The sequence below is a fragment of the Chionomys nivalis genome, chromosome 18, assembly GCF_950005125.1.
Source record: "Chionomys nivalis chromosome 18, mChiNiv1.1, whole genome shotgun sequence".
Lineage (NCBI taxonomy): Eukaryota > Metazoa > Chordata > Mammalia > Rodentia > Cricetidae > Chionomys > Chionomys nivalis.
The window spans coordinates 60043083-60070415 of NC_080103.1; the positions used below are offsets into that span (position 1 = coordinate 60043083).

General features: G+C 47.1%; 1 protein-coding gene across 2 annotated transcripts in view; it reads left to right on the top strand.

Moving 5' to 3' along the window:
* Nucleotides 1-25522: 25522 nt before the first annotated feature.
* The window catches only part of Slc44a5 (solute carrier family 44 member 5), a 241959-nt gene continuing 240148 nt past the window's right edge, over nt 25523-27333 (top strand). For both annotated transcript variants that reach the window (XM_057794114.1, XM_057794115.1), the window contains exon 1: nt 25523-25770. In XM_057794114.1, the coding sequence (XP_057650097.1) occupies nt 25737-25770 (34 nt within the window). In that variant the 5' untranslated portion in view covers nt 25523-25736. The remainder of the gene's footprint in view (nt 25771-27333) is intronic.

The following is a 27333-nucleotide window of genomic DNA, read 5'->3' on the forward strand; positions in this document are numbered from 1 at the left end:
CATGCCAGGAGAGGGCGGGGCCTTGAGGTTTGGCAAGCCTGCGCCCTTCCCGCGGCTTGGCCCCAGCCTGAGTTGCTGTCTGTCTGCCTCCTGTCACCCGAGCTCCCAGCGGTCGCGTCCTCTCGGGAGGGCTCCCCGAGGGTTGGACCCGAATCCAGGCCAGAGGGCACGGGCGGACGTTTACTGCGGTCAGCTGTGACCTTTACTCAGAGAGTCAGATCCAGACGAACCCTTGTACTTTGTGACTTCTTTGTATAAGGTGGCTTCCAAGGCTGGACTAGAGCGAAGGGATGCCCGTGCTGCCGAAAATTTAAATTCTCACATCTTCTCTGCCTTGCCTGTAGCGTTCTCACACACACCAAAGCCTGGGAACGGTATGTGGATTCCATTGTGAGATAAATGGTCAGAATTATAAGATCAATCTGTCAATAGTAATAATAACAATAGTAACAACAACAACAATAGTTTTTCCTGAAAAATAGTCTAATAGTTGTAAGAGAACATTCCAGAAAAGAAGGCCTTCCACTGAATGGTCTGCAGGTCTGACTAACTGTTTAGACCTCCCATTGTGGAGAGATTAGAATGCTCCAGGTCCAGAGTCAACATTATCCGGGCATTTGTTGACCCTTTGGTAGAGCCATTTATTGCCTACCTGTGTGTGTGATCTAACAGCCTTGTGACCCCAAGGTAAATCCTGTAGAATGTACAGACACACACCTACCTCCCATCAGTCAAGAGGCTAAGAATGCTGTCAGATAACGTCTGGAGCCTATCGTGGAGACTCGCAGTGTTTCCATAGAGGAACTTTTACAGTATGCCGATCTACGTAGGGCTTTCTCTCTTCTGCTCCCATTAAACTTCTTAACATTGCTACTGCGCTGGAATGTGGGCTCCGTCCCCAGACAGATGTTTTAAAAAGCATGCCCCTGTCTCTGGCACAGTATGCTCACTTCACATGATCTGTACATTCACCCGCAGACAGGGACACCGTGGCGTGGCTAACACACAGGATTTGAGTGGTTAACACACTTATGTAGAGTTAATCAGGAGTTAGGCCTGAAGTTAAGAAGACAGATACATAGGAAGGCACCAAACAGACTTTTATCCTCTTGAGCCAAAGTGAGGAGTTGAAACTTTTGGGTAAAATTGATTTCTAAGAGCTTGATATGACTAATTTGAACATAGCACTCCAACTCTGAGTATTCATACAACACATTGTCTTGTGAGGCCCTTGTCACACTTGCCTGAACTCTTATTCTCTACTGTCATTTAGCTCCAGTTACAGTCAATATGTTTATTTCTCCGGTGTCTTTTACTTGTCATTTGTTTTCAACGCAGAATTCTATAAATGTTTTCCCATCTCAGGTTGCTTTTAATCTCTTTCTTTAAAAAGTCTAATTAATCTCCTCTCAACAATACTATTTTTTAAAAAATAAGTTTATTTATATCTGTGTATTTCTTTTTTTGTTTGTTTGTTTGTTTGTTTTTCGAGACAGGGTTTCTCAGTGGCTTTGGAGCCTGTCCTGGAACTAGCTTTTGTAGACCAGGCTGGCCTCGAACTCACAGAGATCTGTCTGCCTCTGCCTCCCGAGTGCTGGGATTAAAGGCGTGAGCCACCACTGCCCGGCAGTATATCTGTGTATTTCTATGCACACTGAGACCAAAAGAGACAATCAGATTTCCTAGAACTGGAGTTACAGATGTTGCAAGCCCCTGGCCATGTGTGCTGGGACCCAAACTTAGGTCTTCTGCAAGAGCAATGCACGCTCTTAACTGATGAGCATCTCTTCAGCCCCCCTTTGTTTTCCTTTAAGAGGTCAAGACACTTATTTTGAAACATGCCCCATTTTGTGTCTCTGGACCTTGTATGCTCTTCACGTTGCAAGCTACTAGAGGACTGAACGTTTCCTGTGACATTCTGTTTCTCCTTAAACAATACTCATCTCGGCAGGAGTCATGGTCCCAAGTTTCTTTCAGTCCTGCCTTATTCTTCCCCTTTCAGGTCCTCCTGAATCCTTGACATTAGGAAGCATTGAATGTCACTTTTGTCCCCCAATGATAAGTTTAGTGATTTGACAAAAGTGGTGACATGCTAGTTCATTCTGTGGCAAAGAGTTTCTTTCCCCTTGACTAGTCAGAAGTAAGTAAGAGGTTCCCTGCCCCAAGATAATAGGTTTTTCTGCCAATTCAGTAAGCCAGAGCAGTCAAATTTAAAAAGTACAACCACCGTTGAGCAAAGCAACTCCCAGGCCGATTCACTGATCTCAGAGAATAATGACAGGGAAGTCGTGTAAGGCCGGGAGGATTTATAGGTGACACATTTATGATGATGTGTCAAAAGCCAAGTGTTTAGGCGGGACCGTGGGCAACATCAGGGGAGGAAGCTGCAGTAGCCTCCGAGAATGCAGAGCTGGGCTTTTGGTGCCTTTTGTTTGTTCAGAGACTCGGAGCAGATGAGCTTGGAGAGAGAGAGAGAGAGAGAGAGAGAGAGAGAGAGAGAGAGAGAGAGAGAGGAGAATGATGCTCCAACTGCACAGTAACCACAGAGCTATGTCCCTAGCAAGAGTAATATTTATACCCAAATAAGTGCAAAGTATGTATGTCTGCAGAAACTGATAAGGAGAAGATAATCACAGTGGTAAGACAGTTATGAATATGAGCATTCAAGGTGGGCCTCAAGCCTATAATCCTAGCACTCCAGAGGCATGGATTGGTTCAAAGACAACCAGTTGTTAAGGCCAACAATCCCAGCTAATCAGGGATATGAGGTAAGAGGTTGCACAGTTCAAGGCCTGGACAACAAAGCAAGGTTAAGGCAAACCCGGGCCACTTGACAAGACCTGTGTGTCAAACATAAAAATTACAAAACAGCCCGAGGACATAGCTCGCTGGTAGAGCACTTGCCTAATATGAACACAGAATTAGGTTTAAGTCCCACTAATGCTTAAAGGGAAGAGAGGAGAGAGCAGAGAACAGACTGCACCTCCAGTCTTCGTAATCGATGCCACTGTTGACCTTGCCAATGAAAACCCAGACATATGATGTAGAGCAAAGGTCACACTTCAAAACTGTTCACTGTGCCTTGAGCACTAGATTTAGTGGGAACTAATGCTTAGTGACTTTTTTTCCCCTTTTATTTAACATGTACAAGGTCCTTAGTTTGACCCCTAGGAAAACAAAACAATACCCTCGCCTTCGGTGTGCCGTTCCTGAGATGCAGAAAGCAATTCCCTCCAGGCAACCCAGTGGCAGCTAAATGAGCGTGCTACTTGAGGGCCAAGGAGGAGACACCTATGTGCCCCAGGACCACTTTTATGGTGTCTGCATATGCATTTGGCAATGTTACAGATGATTCTGGCTATAGCAACTCTACTAGTGTATTTGTTTTAATAAAAAGTATAGCCTCTTCAAGAGCATTGATTCTATCCTTAAACCCTCTATCTATTTGCTCCTGGATCATTAAAGCAACACTGACATTTTTGAAAAATTGATCAATATGACGGGCCTCTTTAACTAAGGATGTAGCTGATAATGCTCTTTTTTCTTTCTTTTCTTTCTTTCTTTCTTTCTTTCTTTCTTTCTTTCTTTCTTTCTTTTTTGGGTTTTTCAAGACAGGGTTTCTCTGTAGCTTTGGAGCCAGTCCTGGAACTCTCTTTGTAGACCAGGCTGGCCTCGAACTCACAGAGATCCGCCTGCCTCTGCCTCCTGAGTGCTGGGATTAAAGGCATGCACCACCACTGCCCAGCATGATAATGCTATTTCTATGAGTGCAGTGATATCCAAAATAAGAGCAGCTATAAAACACTAAACCCGCTTAAGAGCCAGAGAGACTTGGTACATAGCCTCTATCCCAGGATTAGAAATGCAAGTACCATTAATAGCTACGGGAAAAAGCAGATGAGGAGGTTGTCACAAGATGACATAAGTGTTCTTAGAAGAGATTGTAAGACAGAAAGAACACAGTTAACACAATGAACATGAAAGACCTTCTTAACGTCAGCTCCAAGAAGCAAGTCTCCCGAAGTACCAGAAGACAGAATGGAGAAGGCTGAAGCTGGAGCAGAAGGACTCTCCATGGAATCAGGAAGAGACGTTCGTCGCTGCCAGCGAAGTTGGTCCTGCGGTTTGCACAGGACTTTCTCCTTTGCTTTCCTATCAGTTTCAGTGCAGGGTCTGGTGAGAGGGTCCGAAATCCAGATTGGTGGCTCGGTAACCTGTGGGAAAATACGAACACACCCCTCCCGGAGGAAAGCAAACTATCTGGCCCATTCCATTGCGAGAAGACATCCTTCCAGTGCACCAAAGGAAAGGCTGAATCTGCGGGTTCCAATGACGCGGCACTGCAGACAGCCCCTCATTATTTCTGTTAAGAAAATTTAAAACAAATAAGGAATGTGATCGGATATGATGAGGTGAGGAATAAGTCAATCCCCTGCTGTTAATTTCTGTGACTGATTTGAGCGATCTATTGTAGGTTGTTCCTGAGGATTGTAAGGAATTCCAGTAGCATGTTTAAGGGAAAACTGAGCACAGAATGGTGCAAAAGATTTTGATGTGTAGGCTGGACCATTATCTGTTTTAAGTTTTGGCATTCCCACAAAAGCAAAAGCAGCAAACGATTGTTGAAACACGTCTTTAAAAGCTTCACCAGTGTGGGCGGTTGCAAAAGTAAGCCAGAGAGCGTATCTACACAGACATGAACAAAAGAGTTTACCAAAGGCTGGAATATGAGTAACATCCATTTGCAAACCTCTGGGGTTCACACCCATTTGGGGCAAAGAAACAGTAGCAGGACAATAGGAACAGTTTTTAACAATCTGACGTGCTGCCTCTGGAGTTAGTTTAAATTGGTAGCGCTGTGCCTGAGGATTCTGATGATGAAGTGCCTGTGAGGCCCGAGCTTCAGAAACAGGACCTAAAACCACAACATGGGTCAATAGATCTGCAGCACGGTGACCCTCCACCAAGAGTCCAGGCAGTCTGCTTTGGACTAACTCCTGTAATTGAAGCAAAAGATCATTTATAGAAGTTTTGTCATAGTTGATAATTGTAGTTTCGATAGCAGGAAATAACCTGAAAACATAATGTGAGTCAGTATAAAGGTTAAAAAAAGTTGAGTATAAAACTGGAAGGCTTGAATCCCCACATAAGTCTCCACTTTCTGAGCAGAAGAAAAATTTGTTTGAAAAGTCTGTGAGGTGACCGCAGAAAAAAGAAGTGCCTTTCCACTCGAGGACCCATCAGGGAAAATGTAACAGCATTTTCCAAAGGCGCAGCAGGATACACCGAAGGAAAAATAATGGTTTACTAATTCAAAACCTGCCACGATGGATGAGCAGGGAGATGATGCGGGATCTGCCCGGAACAAGCTCCAAAAGCGAAAGCAAAATTATTGGAGGCATTCAAGAGCCAATCAAATGGCACGGATATCTAGGGCAATATCATAAACGAAAATCCCTACCCATAATTTCCTTAAAGCATTTCCTTCCCTTTTTGTTTTAATTAAGCAGGGATTCCCCCATTGAGGGCCACTGAAGGTGAAAAGTCAGAGCAAAGACAACGAAGTCATCCAGAGAGATATTTTTGTCTAGCTTTTAACAGAGTCTGCCAAGTCCTGTTTGTGCTTTCAAAGGCCAGTTGTTTTTAAAATTATCTCCATGGCACTGGGGTCAGAAACAGATTTTTCGACATCAATTAGTCAAGCCACAGATCAGCATGCGGCTATCAGGTCCTTGTTTTATCAAGGACCATGGAGTAGGGTGAGCGGCACTGGAGGACAAAAGTCTGCAAGCACGAACAGCTGTAACCATTTCCTGTTCCTGTATACATGGGGAACCCCTTGTCCTCAAACTTTTTGGTTTAATATCTTCTGTAGACAAAAGAGCATGAATTTCATCATCATAACCTGCTCTCCAGAGTAAAAACTGTCCTCCTGGCAAGCACGGTCTAGCAAGGACAGAGCGGTCAGTAGGGAACAGACAGTTCCCACTGACTTTATCAGTCAAGGAAGGAACATATGGAGAAGTTGGTCCATACTTGGCACACCCATTTTTTAGTGCTTTGATGAGTTTGTAAGGAATAGGCTCCCACTTTGCCTCATTATTTACCCCAAGTGTTACTGGTCTTTTAAGAACTTGTTTTATACATATGAGTTTTAGATGATTTAGCTTCCTACTCTTTTTTTTTTTTTGTCTTAATCTTTGACGCAGAGGACCACGAAATTTTTTGAGTAGGGTCCTTACCAGACCATGAAGTGAAGGAGTACTTACCCAATATGATTTTAGCCCCACCATATTGGGTGCTAGTTGCTGATGACCAACCTCGGCAGAGAAGTGGATCTTGAATGTGGGGTGTCTGGAAGGAAAAGAGAATATACAAATACAGGGTTCTGATGCAAGCTGACGGCTATCAGCTGCAGGGCCGGTTCTTCTACCTCTCTCTCTGTCTCTGTCTCTGGCTGGCCAGTGAGTTCTGGGGTTCTTCCTCTTCTTACCCTACCCAAGCTCTGGAATTACCGACACAAGCCAGTGCACTCACTTTTTATGTGGGTGTCATGGACCCCAACTTAGGTCTTCATAGTTGTATGGCAAAGACTTGCTGATTGAGCCAACTCCCCAGTCCCCAAGAATTGCAAGTTTGAGGCCAAACTGGGCTATATAGCAAGACTGTGTTTCAAGACAGAAACAAAACAAAATAACAGAACAAAACCAAAACAAAAATTTTAGTTGGACCTGACTTTCCATAGATGCCTGCTACTACTAACTACCCTAACTGAGCAACTAGAGTTTGATAATTTTGAAACTCATTGACCAATATTCACCTTCAAAGTGTAATTCCACTAAGATTTACTCGCATGGTTATCTTCTGTTAGCATTTTGAATCTGAGAAAAGCTAAGCATTCTCTATGTGTGGTGGTAAATTGATATGAAACCAGTCTTCGATTCTTCTTGTTCTAACTACATAAGCAACTATCAGGCTATATAGCATTTCCCAAGAACACAAGCCTGAAAGATCCAGGTACTCTTTACTTAACAGGGACTTTCTTCTAAGTCAGTGATTCTCAACCTTCCTAATCTGCAACCCTTTAATACAGTTCCTCACGTTGTGGTGATGAGGAAACAGTGACTGTCCGGAGCAGTGACGTCTTTTGTCGATGGCCACAGTGGGAAACAGCAGTGCAGCATTTCAGATCTAGGCAGCGCTGCTTCAGGGAACCTCTCCTATCTCTCCATCCACTGCACCTTTCACTGGGTGTGGCAAAAAAGAAACCTTTTAAAAATCAAATTTAATCCTCTACCTGCTCACGTCATTTCTAGTTTTGATAAGTCCACTGACATCTTCAAATGGAAAATGATTTGAGAGGACTGCATTCACTTTTTGTCCAGAGAGACAAAGCAGAACACATCTAGCACACGGAGATCTTGTTCTGTGACCAACACGGCTGCAAGGTCCCTTCAGCTGCCTTGTGGTTCCCTGCTATGCCTCTTTTTGACTTTTTGAATGAGTCCTTTTCTATTCTCATGATGTATTATAATTTCTGATTTCTTAAACGGTGGCTTTTACTTTAAGTTTGTGGGAGAGAAAGGGATCCATTCTCCTTGCGATGGAATTCAGTCATGCTGGTACCATAATCAACTTGGTTTTCTATCCTTCAGAACTGTGAAAAATTAATGTTTGCTGTTTAGGCTACCTCATCTATGGTAATTTGTTCTAGCAGTCCAAAGCGTCTATGGCTCTTATCTATAGAAGAACATCATCAATCTAAGAAATAGAAAGGCTACTGAGATGATAAAGAACCTGATTGATGAGCCTCTTCGTTTCATTCATCAGGATGCTCAACACTGCTAACTAGCCCCTCCTTTTAAAATTGACTGTTTCACAGGCTTTCACATCATATTCTTTTCCTGTTCTCCATGCTGTCTGTTACAATGTTCCCAGGTCTCTTTCCTTCACTCCTTCATCTCTAGGTTGCCTGTTAAATATTTGTGGAGGGGTTGGGGACACAACTCTGGAAGAGTGATTGCCTAGCATGCATGGTGCCCTGGCACCGTGCACACCAGACATGATGGTTTGTGCTTGTGGTTCCATACTCAGGAGGTGGAGGGAGCGGAGCCAGGAGTTCCAGAGAGAATTCAAGGCCGTTCTGCACTCCATGAGATCCTATCTCCAAACACATCAGGCTAAGGAGACAAAAAACACAAGTAAGTCTGGGTGGGATACAGTGAACACCATGTCCCACACTGGGTCTTCTCGGGGTGGGGACTCGTGCACACGTTGCTCACAGGGGACTGTGTTTGGGAGACACACCTCTAAGAAGCAAGGGCAGAGAGTGGTGGGCCGAGAAGCTGGTCCCTAACACTGGTGCAACTCCCTCAGCCAGCCTGGGGAAAGCTCTTCAACTCACTGGGCCCTGAGTGTGGTTCCAAATTTAGACAGAACAGTGGGATTTATATCCCTTCGTCAATCAGGAATTGCCTAGAGACCGAGCGCTGGGTGAGGTATGAGGCCATTCCCAGCAATCAAGGTGATTTCACATGAGGGGTGGTATAGTGGAGATCACCACGACCCAGTATTTTTTCTCCCCGAGACAGGGTCTCACTATGGAGTCCTGGCTGTCCTGGCACTCACAGCGATTCACTTGCCTCTACCTCCCAAGTGCTGAAATTAAAGGTGTGGGCCAGTGTGTGTGTGTGTGTGTGTGTGTGTGTTTTGTGTGTGTGTCTGTGTGTGTGTGTGACTTAAAGAGAGAATCTGGGCGCAGCAGCCTAACCGTGACCACAGATACTGAACCTTGCTTGAGCCTTGCTTCTTATAGATGTCCTGTGTAGCTGTCGGGAATGAAAATTCACGGTTGTCTGTATTAGGTTTTTCTTTCAAGCCACCAACCCAGCACCCAAATCATGACACAGAGCCTTATCATTAATTCTGAACGCTCAGCCTCAGCTTAGCTCTTTTCTAGCTAGCTCCTTTTAACTTAAATTAGCTTGCTTCTCTTTATCTACCTTTTGCTTTTTCTTTTTGAATATCTTACTTTCACTGCTTCTTGTGTCTGGCTACCTGGCTTCTGGTCCCAGGTGTCTCCCTCGCCTCTCCTCCTCCTTTTTCTCTCATTCCTCCCACTCTTTGTGGGCCTAGATTTCTCCTCCTATTTATTCTCTCTGCCTGCTAGCCCCGCCTATCCTTCCTCCCACCCAGCTCCTGGCTATTCAGCTCCTTTTTAGGTGTCTTAGGCAGGCAAGGTGAAATAAATGCAACATATATTTACACAATTAAATACACACATCCTTACATCGTTAAACAGATGTAGCATAAACAAATGTAACATATCTTTGCCTAGTTAAAATAATATTCTACATTTGTCTAATTTTGTATGTGCACCACTTGCAAGTGCTGGTACACACGCATGTGTGTGCAGATGCAAATGGGGGCTGGGGTCAATGTCAAATGACTTCCTTTGTCCTTCTCAACCTTAGTGTTTGAGACGGGGCCCCTCACTGAGCCTGGAGCTTGCTGGTTTGGCTGGACTGGCTGCCATAGAGCCCTGCGGATCTCCATGGCCAAACCTGACTGAGGAGGGTGGTACAGTGGGTGAAGGCCACTGCCCACCCCCAAATACAGATAGGCCTCATCTAACCACGAGTGTGAAGATAATTCTTCCAGCCTAATTGACCTGGACTGTCAACCTTTGATGTTCCATATGGACTCCTGGATCTCAACCTGGCAAGATACGACTTTCAAGCCTTTTTGGCTGAAGAAGGACACTTAAAAGAAATCCCACACTAGCTCAGAATTGAGTATAATAGAGAGTTATTGATTTAGGGGTAAATTCACAGATCACAATCCTCTGCTGCAATGGGGAATGGCAACCAAATCCCGCAGCCAGAAAAGAGATGGGTTGTGCACTTTACATCGACATAAATAGTATAAGAGGCCACGCCCAAGTGGACAGGTAACTTATAGGCTATTGGAAGTAGGAATTCCTACAGCATTTGGCTTCCAGAATTGGGTGAGCACATTCTTATAAACAAATCTTTGATAGACACAGATAGACTCAAGAAGACTGCTTTTGAAGGAAGGGCAATGCAACCCTTGGGAAGCTGAAGCAGGTAGACCACCATGAGTTCTAGGCCAGCCTAGGCTACAGAAAGACACTGTGTCTCAAAGGAAAGAAAAGGGGAAAGGAAAACAATTAATGGAAAAGGAAGGAAGTATAACAGAGAAGGAAGAAGAGAAAGCTAGGCAACCAAGAGCTGCACCTTTGCTCTTCTCCCCTTCCTAAGGGATGGAAAGACATTGCCTGGTGGCAGGTACGCAATCCCAGATGCCCAGAGGTGAAGAGACAAGGGCAGGAGATCACAAGTTCAAAGTCAACCTGGGTTAAGGAGGTCCTAACCAAAAAGAAGTTAATAAGAGGGCTGGGCATGGTGACGCACACCTTTAATCCCAGTATTTAGGAGGCAGAGGCAGGTGGATTGCTGTGAGTTGGAGGCCAGCCTGATCTACAGAGTGAGTTCCAGGACATCTAGGGCTACACAGTAAGACCATCTCAAAAAAACAAAATTAGCAAAAGGTTGACAATGTATAGGGTGATTGTCTAGAAAACACAACACTTGGGGGCCTATCCCCATTGCCATAATAAAATGAATTAATTAATTAGGGGACAGTAATTAACTCGTCCTGAAAAATTATACAAGGGTTATGGGTGGAGTCACTGCAGTTCTCTTGGAGAGCTGTGAGGAAAAGACTGGGATCCCTTAGTGTGCATGTTTTACTGTGTTCCATTATACTTCCTAACGCGTAAGTCTGGGCAGGGATGCGGCCATACACTGCTCTAGCCCGCCATTAGAATTCTGTTATAAGAGATTTGCACAGTAATCACAGAAGAAATTACTTCATTTGGCCAGCAGCTTCAAGAATTTCTCCAAAAGTGGTATTTGAACTGCCTCTTAAATGATAATAATCAGATGGAAATCAAAAAGGCTGGATGTTACGCACAGAAAGGCCAGACTATGGCAAACTACCAAGGTACAAAAGAGCAGGACATGAGAGAGAAATATGAAGGGACTGGAAAAACCACGTGTAATCAAGATGCCAAGGTCCTTTTCTGTTATCCATAAAACGTTAGATGGGGCTGGAGTTGGAAGCTGGAGAGGTGATCAGTGTTTAATAGCACTTGTTATAGGAGTTGAGTTCAGCCCCAGCACCCACATGGTGGCTCACAACCATCATAATCCCAGTTCCGTGGAATCTGGGGCCTTCCTGTAACTTCTTCAGAGACATGGGATATATATACAAGCAAACACACACACATAAGATAAAATAAGTATAAAAAACTAAAAACAAATAAGTAAATAAGGCTGTGGGATAACTCAGTAACGTGCTTGCCTCACACCCATGAGGATGAGTTTGGCATCCTCCCAGCACCCCAAGTTAAAAGGTTGGGCATGGCAGTGCACACCTGGAATCTCAGTCAGTCCTGGGGAGACATGACCATGGAGATCTGCAGGGCTGCTGTGTGTCTCCCTGCCCTGGACGAGCCACTGCTCCGGGACCTGCAGCCATCCCTGCCTGGGACTGGCTGCTCTTAGGGCCTGCTGCCTGCCGCCACATGGCCTGCTTCCATGGCTTGGGGACCTGTAGCATTTCTGCTGCCTGCCACCGCCGGGGATCCTGCAGCATTTTTAATAATCCATTTCAGGACTCAATCATGGATCCTGTCTGTTCAGAGGCTCAAGGGGGTGATTCTGGGTCCTCAGTACCCGCAGTAGAACAGTATTTACCTGTTCTTGAACAAAAGCCATCAGTCTGTTGATGAGGCAGGGTCATTTAAGGGCCTGTTAGAGCTGAAAGTAAGGTGGTTAACCAAGGAGACCAGTTGAACAAGTTTTCATACCATCCAGCTTTTGCAAGAGCATTCTGTTCTCTATCATTAATCTGTTTTCTTAAACAAGGCCATTGAATCTCTAATTACCCAGAAGTTATTGACACAGAAACAACATTCATCCCCCAGGGCCGCACATGGGCCTTCTTGTTGCATGAAGAGGAGGTCCAAACCTCTTCGATTCTGCAAGGCAACCTCAGCCAGAGGATCTAAAGAGGTCTCTAACTTGAGGATAGACTGTTCTATGTTTTTGAGATCCGAATTGATGGCCGACTGTAGGGCCTGGTAGTTTTTATCTTGGAGGATTAAGGCTGAGGTGTCCACCCCCATTGCTCCAGCTATGCCCAGTCCTATCAGAGAAGAGTGCAAGGCAGCTGTTGCCTTCATAGCCCTTTTGCCCTGGCAGGAACAGGGGATAAGGTCAGTTCCATTCGGATCCCTATATAGTATTTTATGTTGGGGAATAATTGGACCACTATGCAAAGACCTTGTCCTGGGTTAAGGACTGTCCCATGGATGGGGAATGAGCCCTAAAGTGCAAGCCCACCATCCAGCAGATGCCGAATAGAGGCTATTTTGTATGGTGATGGTCTGGTTACATAGACCTGCTGCTTGCCTTCTGGGGGGCACCACACAGGTCCCTGTACCCGTGCTGTGGTGAAAATTTTTCCTTGTTTTCCCCAAGGGCAGGATTTTGGGGAGACTGAAGGGTTATCACCAGCTATTGCAACACCAACACAGAAAGGTTGTGCATTCAGACAAAGCATCTATCACCTGGAAGGTTTAGAAACCTAGTCCCATAAATGGTATTGACTACATGGTCTGCCGGCCTGGCGTGGGTGTGATCAATGCAGGTGACGATGCCATCTATCTTTGGGGCCATTGGAGCTGTCAGGATCACTGTATATGGCCCTTTCCAGCGTGGGTCCAGGTCTCCCTCTGATGTCTCTTTACGAAGACCAATCTCCTGGCCAAAACTTGTGTGTGTGTGTGTGGGGGGGGGTGGAGCGGTCTCATAAATGCCCTCAGGTGAGACCATATGTCCTTATGAATGAGACCTACAGCCTTGAGGGAAACAGCCGGGTTAACACCATCAAACTCTGCCATAAGCTTGGATTTTTAGTTGGCAAAATAGGAGGGGGTCACCCAAACATGATTTCAAAGGGGATTAATCTTAAGGTATAGGGAGAATTTCGGACCCTATAGAGGGTGAAGGGGAGGAGAGTCATTTGGTAAGGGTCTCTTTTAGGGTCCTGTTTATGCGCTCAACTCTGTTATGTTATGTAACCTGAACTCTGGGGCCTATAAGCACAATGTAATTTCCAATTTGCCCCCAGTGCCCTTACCAGAAGCTGTGTTACCTGAGAAATGAAGGCTGGTCCATTGTTAGAGCTTAAGAGTATAAAAATACCATACCTTGGAATGATGTCCTCAAGTAACTTTCTGGTGACCGTCTGGGCAGTTTCATGTCTGGTTGGAAAGGCCTCTGACCATCCATAGAATGAATCTATAAATACTTTTGCCATCACATGTGAAGCTGCTCTCATCTGTGTACCAGGTGAGTTCGGCATCTGGCAAGGGCTGGTCTCGTAGGTCTTTTCTCAGTCCGTGTACCTGACTCAGAATTCCTTTTAATCTTTAGTGTCAGCTGCTATCAGGAGGTCACTGCAGGAGAGTGACTGTGGGTGTGTTCTCCGGTATTCCCCGAAGTCCTCATATAGGGCTTCATCAAAGATGGTTGGGGTTTGAGCCCTTGGGGAAGCCTGATCCAGGTCAATTGTCCATTGTATCCCTTTACAGGATCAGCTATTCAAAGGTGAACAAGGACTGGCCCTTAGGGGATAGGGGCGGGCTGAAGAAAGCATCTTTGAAATACTGTGTACCAGGCCCAGGTGGGAGGAAGTAAGCTCAAAAGAGTGTGTGGATTTGGCACGGTGGGGTGGACATCTATAACCCTGTAACTGATCTCCCTAAGTTCCAATAAGGGCCGGTAATCATTCGAGTTTGGCTTTTTAACAGGGAGCAAGGGAGTATTCCAGGCTGACCAGCAAGGGACCAGAATTCCTAGTTCCATGGGGCACCTGATGTGAGGGCTGATTCCCTCCTTTGCCTCCCAGGACACGGGGTATTGCCGCACCTGGATGGGGGTGGCATCAATGAGCACGGGGCTCAACGTTTCACCAAGCCCTTTCCTCCGGTCTCCGCAAAGACCTCTGGGTATTGGGCTAGCGTTGTGGCCACTTCCTGGGTCTTAGTCCTTATGCTTGTACTTTCGGGGGCCAATTCCTAGCCCAGTGTCCCATTTCCTTGCAGTAAGCACATTGATCTTTCTGCAGCCTGGGGCGCTCCCTCCCGTGGGAGTCCTAACCTTGGCCCCTGGCTAGGCGTCTTTTCGTCTGGATCTGCAGCAGTGACTCTCTTCAGTCACTGCCCTCTTCTGTTTATCCTCCGGGGTTTCTCGGTTTTTGTACTCTCTGGAGCTACTGCGAACAGCTCCGGGACGCTCTTATCTGCAAACCCATCTATCTCCTGTGACTTGTGCCTAATGTCAGGCATGGCCTGATTAACAAAGGCCTTAACCACGGCTGACCTGTTCTCCTCGGCTTCAGGATCTATAGGGGAGTTCGTCAAAAATCAGGTCTTTTGTCCTAGAAATGATAGATATGGGTCAAAGCTCTCCATCAGCCAACGGGTTCCAAATGCTGGCCTTGCAAACGATGATAAGTTTGCCCTTTTTAGTTTACAATTTTCTTTCTTTGCCCTATTTCTAAAGTCCCGAAAATGGTCCAGAACCAAAGTTAGGGGAGTAGAGATGCTCTTAGTCTGCCCATGTCGTCAGCATCTAAGCCAGGACAAAAACACAACAGCACACAGACACACAGGACAATGAACAAATAAATAGTCCTCCTGGTGCCCCAGAGGCAGAACTGAAACTGAGAAGCCAGGAGCACAATCTGCACGTCATCTACAGAACTGAGAAGCCGGGAGCATCCCGCATGTCTATCTACAGACGTCTATCTACAGACACCAGAGAGATCCACTCTCATACATGAGGGCCCTGGGGATGTCTCCCCAGGGACCTCACCTGTGATCTTTTTTTGCTCGTCCACATATATCCTCTACAGGCTCTTACAGTTTCTGGGCCCACTTACAGAAAGATAGGAGACATAGAAAGACCCAAAACACAAAACAAAACACAGAAAACTTACTGGCTGCTTGAAGGCTCTATGGGTGGTAGTCCCAATGGGCTTGGAGGATCTGGGATGAGCCCCCAAATGTTATGGCAAGATCTGCAAAGTCCCCCAAAAGCCAACAAGGAGACTGAGCTCCATGTGTAAAAGCAAAGAGCCTTTTTCTACATAAGTTTGCAAACTCGGATTCTCTGCGTGTCCAACATTTTGGAGTAAACGGAGACACCCTCCCCCAGCTCAGTTAGAGTTGGATTTTTATAGCAGTAAAGGTGATGAGAGATTTCTAAGGTCCAGGACCCCTGATTGGCTGACATTTGTCTAGGGTGTCCTGGTGAGTGTGTGCTGGCAGATGATCCTATCTGCAACAGGTGGAACATTAGGTATTTTCTTTGGATGGATGATCTCTTCTGGGTGGTGCCTAGGTAATCTTAGTTTGTGGTCCTTCCTGCAACCAGGTATTGCCTCAGGGTAAACTACTGAGACTCAGGTCTCTATTAAGCGTATCATGGCTGGATCGTACACATGCCTGTGCCAGTGGAGGCCAGAAGAGGTGTCAGAACCCTGGAAATGGAGTTAAAGACAGCCATGGACTGCCATGTGGGTGCTGGGAACCGAAGCTAGGTCATTTGCAGGAACAGACAGTGCTTTTAACCACTGAGTCATTTCTCCCACCCAATAGCTAATTTACAAACAGACACAATTGGCTCCAGAACCAAAGGGGCTAAATGAATATTTCCTATGAGTGTCAGAAGCTTAGTTTCTTGAAGTATGAATAAGTGCTATTATATAAAGCATGTTTTAAAACTGAGTTTGGAGTAAGTAGAATTGATTGTCATTAAGAAGAGGCACACCTTTAATTCCAGCACTCAGGAGGCAGAGGCAGGTAGATCTCTGTAAGTTCGAGGCCAGCCTGGTCTACAAGACCTAGTTCAGGGACAGTTAAGGCTGTTACACAGAGAAGTGCTGTCTCAAAAAACCAACACCAAAAAGAAAAAAAAGAAAGAAAAAAGAAAAAAAGAGCGGCCTCAACCCTGTACAAAGTAGTACAGGTAACTGATTAAAGCTGGGCGCAGAAGAGGCAGCCCTCCCCAGGGAAGAGCACAACAACTGCTTGTCCAGTGCCCAAAGGTCAGCCCTGACAACATACACACAAGTAACAGTATGCGAACAAAACAGTTCCATTTAGGAATATATATGTATATACAAATACATATATACTCTCCATAGCAATTGGTTAAGAAAAGAGTCCATAAACTTGAAGGAGCACGAAGAGGGGTGTGCCAGAGGGTTTAGAGGGAGAAAAAGAAAGGGTGACGTGTAATTAAAACAATCTCAAAAAAAAAATCAATTTAAAACAAAAAGTGCCGTTAATAGAATGGCCACCAGAGGGTGACAGAGGCAGCAGCACTTGCGACTCTGGGACAAGCTGTAAGAAATACTCTAATGGATAATCAATACATTCTCTCCCAATTCTTGTCTGAATTTCTTTGCTCCAACATGATACAAAACACAAACAGAGAAAAGAGTGGAGGAGTTACGTCTCAAGTCTGCGTGCCTGAGATTTTTACAAATGTGATTCAATGTGTCTCTTCCGTGTATAGTGGATGCTCACGGGGTGCGGCTGTGAAGTGGTGTGGGCAAGGTGACTTGGACACTTAAAGAACTCGGTTTCCCTGAAGACACAAGATGAGTAAGAACGGAGACGCTGATACAGGGCCACATAGGCAGAGGTTTAGGGTCTGGACACAAGTTGTACGGGGATGGAATGGAAGTGACTGCTTGGTGGTGAGGGTACCCTTCTCCAGGACTGCCTTGTGGGGTGTGTGTGCGTGTGTGTGTGTGCGTGCATGCGTGTGTGTGTGCATGCGTGTGTGTGTGTGTAGGACAGAGGACAACCTCAAGCACTGTCCTGGAACTTGCACTTGCGGAGTCAGCTACAGTCTCTCCCCTGACACCTCTACACCTGTTTTTCTCCCTTGTTCCTCCCCCAATTGTGTGGGAGTTAATTCTAAAGCAAGCACTTTACCAATGGAACCCTTGTTCTGAGTGGAGGGAAGAACGGGGGGGGGGGGAGGGAGGGGGGGAATGGAGTGGGGGAGGAAGAGGGAGGGAATGATTTGCATTTCTTTTACCTTAACACTCATTTCATGGGAAAAGAGCAAATGGATCCTGTTTGAAGAAATTTCCAAGTCAGAAAGCTCACAGCAGTCTAGAAAAGGGGGGCTGTTAGCGTGAGCAGGAGAACAACTCCCCTGTTTTCCCCGGGCACTGGCTACACAGGAACATGTGTGGCTACCTAGTCTGCAGCCTTCTCTGACCTGGACAGCTGGCAGGCTGCCATCTTGCTGTCCTCCAGCTTGTACTGGATAGCCTAGTGGAAATAATTAAAAAACAAAACAACAACAAAACAGATTACAGGAGGTGCACAACCCCCTCCACAACGGAAGGAGGATGTTTCTATTGCTGCCACATGGGGAGTTTGAGCATCTTTAGAGAATCCTCTGAAGGGAGGTGCTGTGGGCATGTGCACAGGCTGGGTTGCGCGTCCCCCCATTCTGCTGCGTGCCTTTGAGACTTTGGAAGGATTCTGTGCACTGCTTGAAGGGCATGGACAGAGGAGAGGATCCCTAAAGTCCAGTGCCAGGCAGAAAAGAGGCAAGCCAGGCAACACATGGGATTCCAGAGAAACCCATAGAGAAAACCTTCAGGATAAGCCGTTGCACTACTGCCATCTAGAGGCACCCTGGAGAATTACAACTACACCTGACAAAACTGCCCCTGTTCCCCAACACCAAACTGTCCACCTTCTTGACTTTGAGACACTAGTGAATTAGGGGTATGGGCCCAGGAAAGAAAAAGAAGCCAAAGTTACTTCTTTTTTTTTCTCTCTTTTTTTTTTAATATTTACTTATTATGTATACAATATTCTGTCTGTGTGTATGCCTGAAGGCCAGAAGAGGGCGCCAGACCTCTTTACAGATGGTTGTGAGCAACCATGTGGTTGCTGGGAATTGAACTCAGGACCTTTGGAAGAGCAGGCAATGCTCTTAACCACTGAGCCATCTCTCCAGCCCCCACAAAGTTACTTCTTGTAACTTGCTTTTAGTTCTACCTTGGTATTGGTCAGCTTTACCATTTCACTTAAAACCACTTATGTGTGTTTTTAATTATGTGTAAGAAGCAGAGGGACCCATAGTCCGCTGTGAGACTCTGTCTTCTGGGAATGTCAGCGGCTTCACCCATAAAGTCTCATCAAATGGCTGCACAAACGTGAGCTGGACAAGGACATCAGAGTTCGATGTGTCAACACGGGCAGGGGAAAGGCTACAAGACCTGAGCCCACACAAGATCTAAGGGAAATGGAGAGCAGCAGAAACAGCTTCTCCTGGGGAGAGCACACCAGCTGGCTACCCAATCCCCAACGGCCAACCCTGAAAACACACGCAGAATGACCTTCCGCAGACTGAGCAGGTTGTGCTCACGAGCTTGATATGAAAAACAGCAAGAAGGGGTTTATGAGAGGGTCCAGAAGGAGGAAAGGGAAGAGAGATAGAATGTAGTTACAATCTCAAAAAGGAAGGGAAATAAGATAATTTCTGTGTCTATGTGACTGTGTATGGTTTGTGCACATGAGTGTGCAGAGTCTTTAGAGGCCAGAAGAGGGCACTGAGCCCCCCAAGAGTGGCCTGATGTGGGTGCTGGGCACAAACTGTGGTCTGCAAACGCCACCACTGCCTGCCTGTCATCTCTACAGCCCCTGTATCCTCATTGTAATGGTTTATTTTTTATTTATTTATTTATTTATTTATTTATTTATTTATTTGGTTTTTCGAGACAGGGTTTCTCTGTGGCTTTGGAGCCTGTCCTGGAACTAGCTCTGTAGACCAGGCTGGTCTCGAACTCACAGAGATCCACCTGCCTCTGCCTCCCGAGTGCTGGGATTAAAGGCGTGCGCCACCATCGCCCGGCTGTAATGGTTTATTTTAAATGGATTTTATGTTTCTACGAGCTTCTTTTCCATCACCTTTGTTTTCTGAAACAAGGTCTCACTGTAGTCCAGGCTGGGCTATGTTCCAGTCACGTCACACTCAAAGTAATTCCTGCCACAGCCTTCTGAGTGCTGGGATTAAAGGCAGGAGCTACCACCTCTAGTCCCTCCTGGTTCACATTTGTTTGTTTGTTTTTTTGCTGATATTGTGTTTGTGGGGTGGTCTGTCTGTCTTTATAAATTTTTTGTGACAGTCTCCCCAGGTAGCTCATCTGGCCTGGAACTCTCTGTAGACCAGGCTGGCCTTGAACTCAGATCTGCCCGCCTCTGCCTCCTGAGTGCTGGGATTCAAGTTTTGTGCCCCACGCGAGCCCTCTCTGTCTAAGAGGTCTGCATGGACTTTCTTAGCTGCTCGGCTCTAGGTGGCAACTTCTGTGCTTTTTTCTGTTTACTCAGCCTCCAGGAGGAAAGGGATTCTGTCACTTGCTGGTGTTTTAATATGTGGCTTTGTTTGCTCTGAGGCCAGATCTCTCTCTGTGCCCCAATATCCCATTTCTATGCACACACATCGCTTGTACTTTGTTGTTGGCCTGAGATATTTTCTAATTTTCACACTTGGGTGTGTGTGAAATCTCACCTATTTCCTTCAGATAAAATGATCTAGAATTTTCCTTTGTCTAATGAGTCCACTGTTGTCCATTTAGTTTTATTTGGCTTTGTTTTAGGCAGTAGCCCTGTTGACCCGGACTTGGCTATGTAGACCAGACTGGCGATTCACAGACATCCTCCTGCCTCGAGGCCTAGAATTTACAGAGATCCTCTCCCCTCTGCCCCCAATGTACACCTGAGGGCCGGGATTAAAGGTATTTGTCATCACACCAGACGGTTGTCACTTAAATATGACACCACCCACTTATCTCCAGCAGCAATCTCTCCCGCTTAGTGCCCCTCTGGCTCCCTCGGGAAAAGAGAAGTAATGATGGGTAGCCCGGCTCTTGTGTCAGTAACACTCGTGTGAGTTGTTCTTGTGTCTATAACACTCGTGTGTGTTATTCTGGTGTGTGTAACAATCAAATGTATTTTTCTTGTGTGTGTAACACTTGTGTGTTGTTGTGTCTGTAACGCTCGTGTGTGTTGTTCTTTTGTCTGTAACACTTGTGTGAGTTGATCTTTTGTCTGTAACACTCGTGAGGTGCTGTCCTCCTCCCTCTGATGCTAGGTAAGCCTGTTTTCCACTTCCTCTCCCTCAGTGACTCTTGTCCTAATTCCTTTCTTGTTTCTTCTTCCTGCTAACCCTGTTTATTGCTGGAGGTGACCAGCTCTGGGCATTTATGGTGTTTTTGCCGCCCCTATTCTCTAGTAGAATTTCCCTCCCGAGAGCCAGAGAGTCGTGCAGCTGAGACTGCTGTGGAGTACACACTCACTGTATGGCTGAGGATGTCTTCGACTCCAAGTCTTCCTCCACCACTGCAGCTGTGGTCACCCATGCGCGTCGCCAAGCTCAGCATCCCTTGCAAAGCTGCCCCCTCAGGATGGCTACAGCTTTTAAAGGGTGTGACATACATCCACTCTCTGGAGAGGCCCTGCCAACTGGTGTTTGCTGTCACCCTTCTCTTATATCCTCCTTGCTCTGTGTCTGAGCTTATGTCTATATTAAAACCCCCTTAAAATTAACTTCACCTTTGCTTCCAAAAGCAAACCAAAGATCTTGACATAACCCTGGTGTGAACGCTATTAATATGTTTTAGCTAATGCAATCTTCACCTTGTTTGCTATTCATGCAATTGAGTTAGATGGGAGGGAGATATCTTATTTTTAGGTTTGGCTGAACTCTAATATTTAAAATTTGAACTCTCTCATTTCTATTTGTCATTGGTATAAATTAAAAGTCATAATATTTAAGAGTAGTCTTACTTGAAATGCAGTTTTTGAATAAACTGATTTGACTCTAGACCTTGTAATCAATATTCTATTCAGCAATCAATGGAACAGAGGCAGACTTTTTGAATAGGTGACTTGAGAAGTGACGTGGTTTGGGTCTGAGAACTGGTGTGGGTTCTCCAACAAAGGCGCCAGGGAAATTGGCAGAGGAGGCTTTGAAGGCCGTGGACCAAGCTTGGAAGGTTCCATGCAGTGAGGAACAGATCTAGGACCGAGGAAGGACACTTCTTTAGTATCCACAGCATTTAAGTTGGTGATCAAGTTTGTTTTTCTCGGGGTGACAGAACATGCATATTATACGAATATTGTCCATATTGGGTAGTGATCAGAATGCTTGACTATAACACATGAAGCCCTAGGTTGGTTCCCAGAGCCAAATAAACCTAGCCACGGTGGTGCAGGCACGGTAGTGCACAGCTGTGGTTCCTTGGCATGGTGGTGCACAGTCGTGGCTTCTTCGGCATAGTAGTGCACAGCCATGGCTCCTTGGGCACGGTGCTGTGGGCACGACACTGTACAGCTATGGTTCTGGCACGGTGCTGCGGGCACGGTAGTGCACAGCCGTGGCTCTTTGGGCACAGTGGTGCAGGCACTGTAGTGCACACCTGTAGACCCAGTACATGGCAGGTTTGGGTGGAAATGTTTTTTAAGATACGGTTTCTCTGTGTAGCCCAGGCTATCCTGGAACTCACTCTATAGACCAGGCTGGCCTCAGACTCACTGACCTCTGCCTCCTAAATGCAGGGATTAAAGGCGTGGGCCACCACCACCCGCCCAGTCCACTTCTACATGCCTGAGTGCTGGAATTTGGGCATGTGCCAGCACTCGCTGCTATGCACTAATTTTGATTGCTGTCAGTCTCTTCAAACCTTGTGGCTTGTTAACGGAGCTCTTTTCTGTATGACACATACTGAGAACAGCCAGTGTTCACTCTCCCTTTTCTAACCTTGGGGTTGGCTGAGTAAGAAAGTGGGTGATCCCATTGCCTCCATTGCCATCTTGACCTTGATAACGTGGAGACATTTCTTGGCTGTTCCTGCCCATTTCCATAGCTGGAACACTCATTTCTCTCCTGGTCAGATGTTCTTTCTCAAACACAGCACAGAACTCCATCTTGTGCTTCAAAAAGAAGTCTCTGGAAGGCTCCCCAACCTCTTTCTGTATTGGTAAAATGACTGCATCTGCATCCACCTGTGTTGCTTGGGGACATGGTCATGATGACAGAAAACCCAACTGTGCTTACAGAAGGTTGGGGTCAAGAAACAAAAGGAGGTGGAAGACATGGAAGAGCTCAGACAAGAGTACAAGTCACAGCAAAAGACCTCTTCCCAGTTCTGGTGCAACCCCTTGTCCTCTAGGGGGCGCTGTAACCCCTTGTCCTCTAGAGGGAGCTGTAAAAAGTGCATTGAAAGGTATTATTCTAATACAGGCAACAACTGCAATTAGTATCTAGTGAGCACACTGGGTAGATTTAGAATATCTACAGAGCCTAAATATTCACACAACGTGAAGAATTGTAGCGTAGTTTTGGTTCTGTTCTTGAGACAGGGTCTTGCTGTGGAGCCCAGGTACTGGCAATCCTCCTGTTTTGGCCTCCTCTGTTCCAGGCCCAGTGCCAAGTGGCTTTCAGTTAAGTGAGAAGCAGTGTTTTGGGGAGAAAGGAATGTGGATGAATCTTACTTTTGGAACGATTTTAAGAAGGGTACTATTCTGCTTATTGAGGTAAAATTGAGGACCTAGATATCATGATACAGACTTGTAATTCTCAAAACTCAGGGGTGGGGAAGGAGGATAGTCAGTTGAGGCCAGCCAAGACTATATGTGAGACCATCTCCAAAGAAAAAAAAACAAACAAACAAAAAAAAAAACAAAGGCAAAACAACAAAACCGTGAAAGAAAATCAACCAAGCCACCAAAACATATGGGACTGAGGTGTAGCCCCAAACCAGACCGTCTACACCACATGCCTGAAGGCCTGAGTAAGATGATGAGACTCAAACAGAGCTAACAGCCATTGTACTGTTTGTGATTTTAAAAAATGTTTATTTTTTGAGAATTTCATATATGAATACTGAATTTACACCACTCCACCGTCCTCCTCCATCTGGCTTCTCTCAAGTCCCCTTCCCCCAATTCATGGCCTTTTACTTTTAATTGTTACTGTTAAATACACACATCTATATAAATCTGTAAAGCTGGTCTTCTGGGTTACTGTGGCTCGCATGCGTTTAGCCTAACCTAAGAAGCCATTGATCGCCTGTAGCTCTTCATCTGGGGGTGGGGCCTTGTGACTTTTCCTCCTTCCATGTTGTCATGGGCATTGGTGTTCTCATTTTTAGGTCTTGTTGTTGCGACTGTTGCGGCTTTCCTATCATTTATGGAAGACACAATGTTACAGTCCTGGTCCTCGGCTCTGGCCTTCTACCCATTCATCCCCAATGTTCTGAGTCTCAGGTGGAAGGGCTGGGCTGCCGCTGTGTCAGTTGGGGCAAATACTATGTGGTCAGCTGTTCTTAGCAGTCCGGCTGGTTGTAGCTCTCTGTCACAGTCTCCTGCTGCACCACCCGGCTTCCTTCCCTGAGGGAGCGAGAGGTACACACCTCAGGTGAAGCCTCACACTCCGGGGGTGGGCCTTTAGTATGCAGGTGACACCGGGGCCTTGCATTTTTTTTCTGGTGCACACCTCTGTGAGCATCTGTTTGTCTGTGTATAAGTTGGGGTTCGCTAAAGAAACAACTGAAGATAGGATGATTTACTTGATATGGGGTTTATTAGTTTGGCTGTCCAGGAAGTCCAACAATGGCTGTCTCATATGGGAAAGGCCAGGAATCCGATAGTTCCTCAGGTCACCAGGCTGGGTCTCAGGAGGTCCACTCTGGCCCTGAAGGCCTGAAAGTTTCAGCAGAACCTGGTCTTCTGTCTGTGTTGGGATCCTAAAGCTGGTTCTAATGTCTCAGCAACAGACTAAGTGGGCTTGCCAGTGAGGTGAGGCCAAGCAGGCAACAAGCAAAACTTCCTCCTTCCACACGCTCTTGTCAGGGTAGTGAGCAGAGGTGCTGTCCAGATTTAGAGCAGGTCTTCCTGCTTCAAATATTCTGACTGAGAAAACCCCTCACAGGCTTGCCCAGTAGTTTGGGGTTAGTTGATTACAGATGCAGTCAAACTGACAGTCAAGATTAATTAGCCACTGCAGTCTGTTATTAGTTTCTGTTTTCTCTTATGAACAGGGTCTCCTATGTAGTCCTGACTCTGCCTCTCAAGTGCTGGGATTGCAGACCTGAGTCACCATGCTTGGTTTAAATATCTCAGAGAATCTTGGACATGATGTTTGACAGGACCAGAAAACAAAACCAGAAGAATTAAAGACTCACCAAACCTTATAGACCTGTAACATCACAAGGCCAGAACTTATCACAGTTTTTTTGGACTCTGATGTCCTTCCTTTATGCTACACTAGAGCTGGACTGGCCTTTGGCTATGGGTATTGAACTGGAAATCCAGAAAGTCAGATTGTGTTGCCAGTTGCACTTAGGAGCATGAAAGAAAAATGTGAATTGGAAATGCTTTTGCAGGTGTTAAACCACCTCTACAATTCAGATTTGAACTTACAGCCATTCTCCTGCCTCTGCCTCCCGAGTGCTTGGATTCCAGACATCAGCTAGTAGGCCCTCTTCTGCTACTCTTTTAAAGCTCTGGCTCTTTTTTATTTTCAGATCAGCCCCAAACTTTATCTTTTTGTATTGTCTGGGGACAGTAGCAGGATACCTTCTTATTCCTCGTCAGCACTCAAGAGGGGGACAGCGCCAGAAACAGGAAACTGCCAAGAGGCGCTCCAAACCAGAGTGAGAAAGAATGGGGTGTCAGGGACGAAGTTTCTCTACAAGGTTAAGAAATCACCGCTGCCCTCCAACACCGGTAGGCGAACTGTCTTTACTCTTTCCTGGCAGCCACAGAGAGCGATGCTGAGCCCTCTAAATGAAGAGCTGTGCCTGAGCAAGGTCACCTGCCAGGGTCTGGTGACAGGTTATTTGTGCGAGTTCACGTCTCTCCCTGCGGGCCCTTCAGCCTGCCAGCCGTTCCTTCTGGAGGGATAGAACAGCCGAGACCCGGGCTCATCGTCCAGGCGCGACTCGGACTGGCCATCCTGCAGGAGTCTGCGAAGGAGGTTGCTTTTAGGTGTTGGACAGATGCTGTCTCAGTTGACTGGGGACCAAGGTGCCCCTGGGAGGCAGGAATGCCAGATTGGGGCTTGCTCCATCAGCTTCCTCCTATCCCGCCGAATGGAATGTCCCTGCTGTTCCCAGACCCTACCCACTGTAGCTGGACGAGGGCGCCGTTCCGGGGCTAGCGGCGCCCACGGGACAGAGGGCTCGGCGCGTGGGAGGGAGTGCACGTGGGGAGGGCGGGCGAGCAATCGAGGGAGGTGGGCGCTGGGCTGGCGCTCCGGAGACCCGGGCGCTGCGCCCTCCAGCAGAGGCGCCGCACAGCAGAGTGGGCCACCGCGGCCACCGCAGCGCGTGCTAGGGGCTGGCAGCGGGCAGCGGAGGGGCGGCTGCGCCCGCGCAGCAGAGCCGAGCCGAGCGGAGCCGAGCGAGCGCGCAGCCTGGCCGCCGCCGACTGCCACAAGCCATCGCCGCCACAAAGAGCTCCCTGAACCCAGGCGGCCGGAGCTCCAGGAACTGTGCCGCACAGGAGGCTCTGAGCTGCGGACCAGGGGGAAGGGACCAGACTGAGGATGGCCCGGAAGAGAAAGCCCCCTAACATCCAGGGTGAGTCGCTCTCGTCCCCATGTTCACATCCATCTCTCGGCCCGCAGGATCGCAGCTGAGCTCAGCCAAGTGGCAGGCGGCAGCGGGCAAGAGTTTCCCTTCTGCGGGGGTGGAGTGGGGAGGGGCGCCTCTGCGCGATGTTGTTTTCCTTCACCTGCCTTAGGGACGCTCCGGGAGGAGTTTGTTGCTGGTTTGGAATCTGGAGACTCTGGCCGCCACACTCATTCCCTACACCTTGGTTCGGGAACTGGGTATCTGTTGCTTCTTCCTGGCCCCTCCGGGCAGTGCCTGGAGGGGAGAAGCTACTTCTCTCTTGGATGCTGGAATCAGTCTCTCCTCCAGTCCCCAGCTGCTGTCACTCCCTTCGTCTGCCTCTTTTCCCAATGCCTCGCTCCTCTCCTCTTCTTCATCCCCAGGGTGACAAGTTCTGCATCCATTTTCTCCACCTTCCCATCCTTAGGAGGAGACGGTGGTTTGGCTATCTGCCACTACTAGCCGGGTTCCTTGGGGGCTGCTATCCAGGTGGGCAAGGATTCCAGCTGGGTCTTGCCCCCTGTTGCTCCTTTGGAGATAGGCTTCCAAAAACTTGGAAAGTTGAGGGCTGGAAAGGATGGCAGGAGGTTATGGGAAGAGCTTGTTGCTGGGGTGACTAGAGGCACCTCTGCTCCGTCTGGGCAAAACCCTGGAAAGCTGCCTCCTGCGTGGAGCCGGTCAGCCTTGGGGAACAGGTGTGCTGAGCGGGGACTTGGAGACAGTGACTCCTTTGCTGGCAGCATCCAGCCCCTTCGCCGCAACACTGCGGACAGAGGGAAGGCGCGGCCGGGCACCGAGCAGCGTGAGGAGGGCTGCCTAGCTAGACAGGAACCGAAGCCGAGGATGGTGGCCGGGAAGAAGTGGCGGTGTTTGAAGTTGGATTTCAGTCCAGTAGATTCCACAGCCTGTGACACAGCGTCTCTTTATGATCTGGGGGCTATACAAAAGAGAACTGCCATCCTGAGATGAGAGCTGGGGCCAGGATGGCACACACTGGTCCACAGCAAAGCAAGGGCCTTTGACTTGCTTCTTGTTATTGCTCCCTAAACCTTGCTTCTGGAAGTTTAGCTCCTCTCCAGGCATCGCTAGGGGAACACAACTTTACTTAGGTCCTCTGTCTGGATGTCTGGATTGTGAAGACTCCAATGGCTTACTGGGAAGGGTTAAAAATCATGATTCTAGATTCTCCTTAGACATTATTACAAACCACTGTGGGTATTTAACTGCTGTGAAACTACCACCTAGGAACAGCGACTGTTCTTAAGTGACTTTCCTTAAAAAAACCGTAACTCCTGGGCAGGAGTAGAGGCCTTACACGTCATGCCCCACTACTGATTATTCCGAGTCTGTAGAGGCCAGTGGAAAAGAATGAGTGAATTTATCCATGCAAGACACTTTCTCTCCTTGCCACAGAGCGGAGAATTTGTCTAACCCCAGACTGACAGGGTGCACGCGCTACACTTTATGAAACCATATGGCACCAGGGAACCAGGCAGAAGGATGCCTTTCAGCTCTGCTGATGTTGCTCTC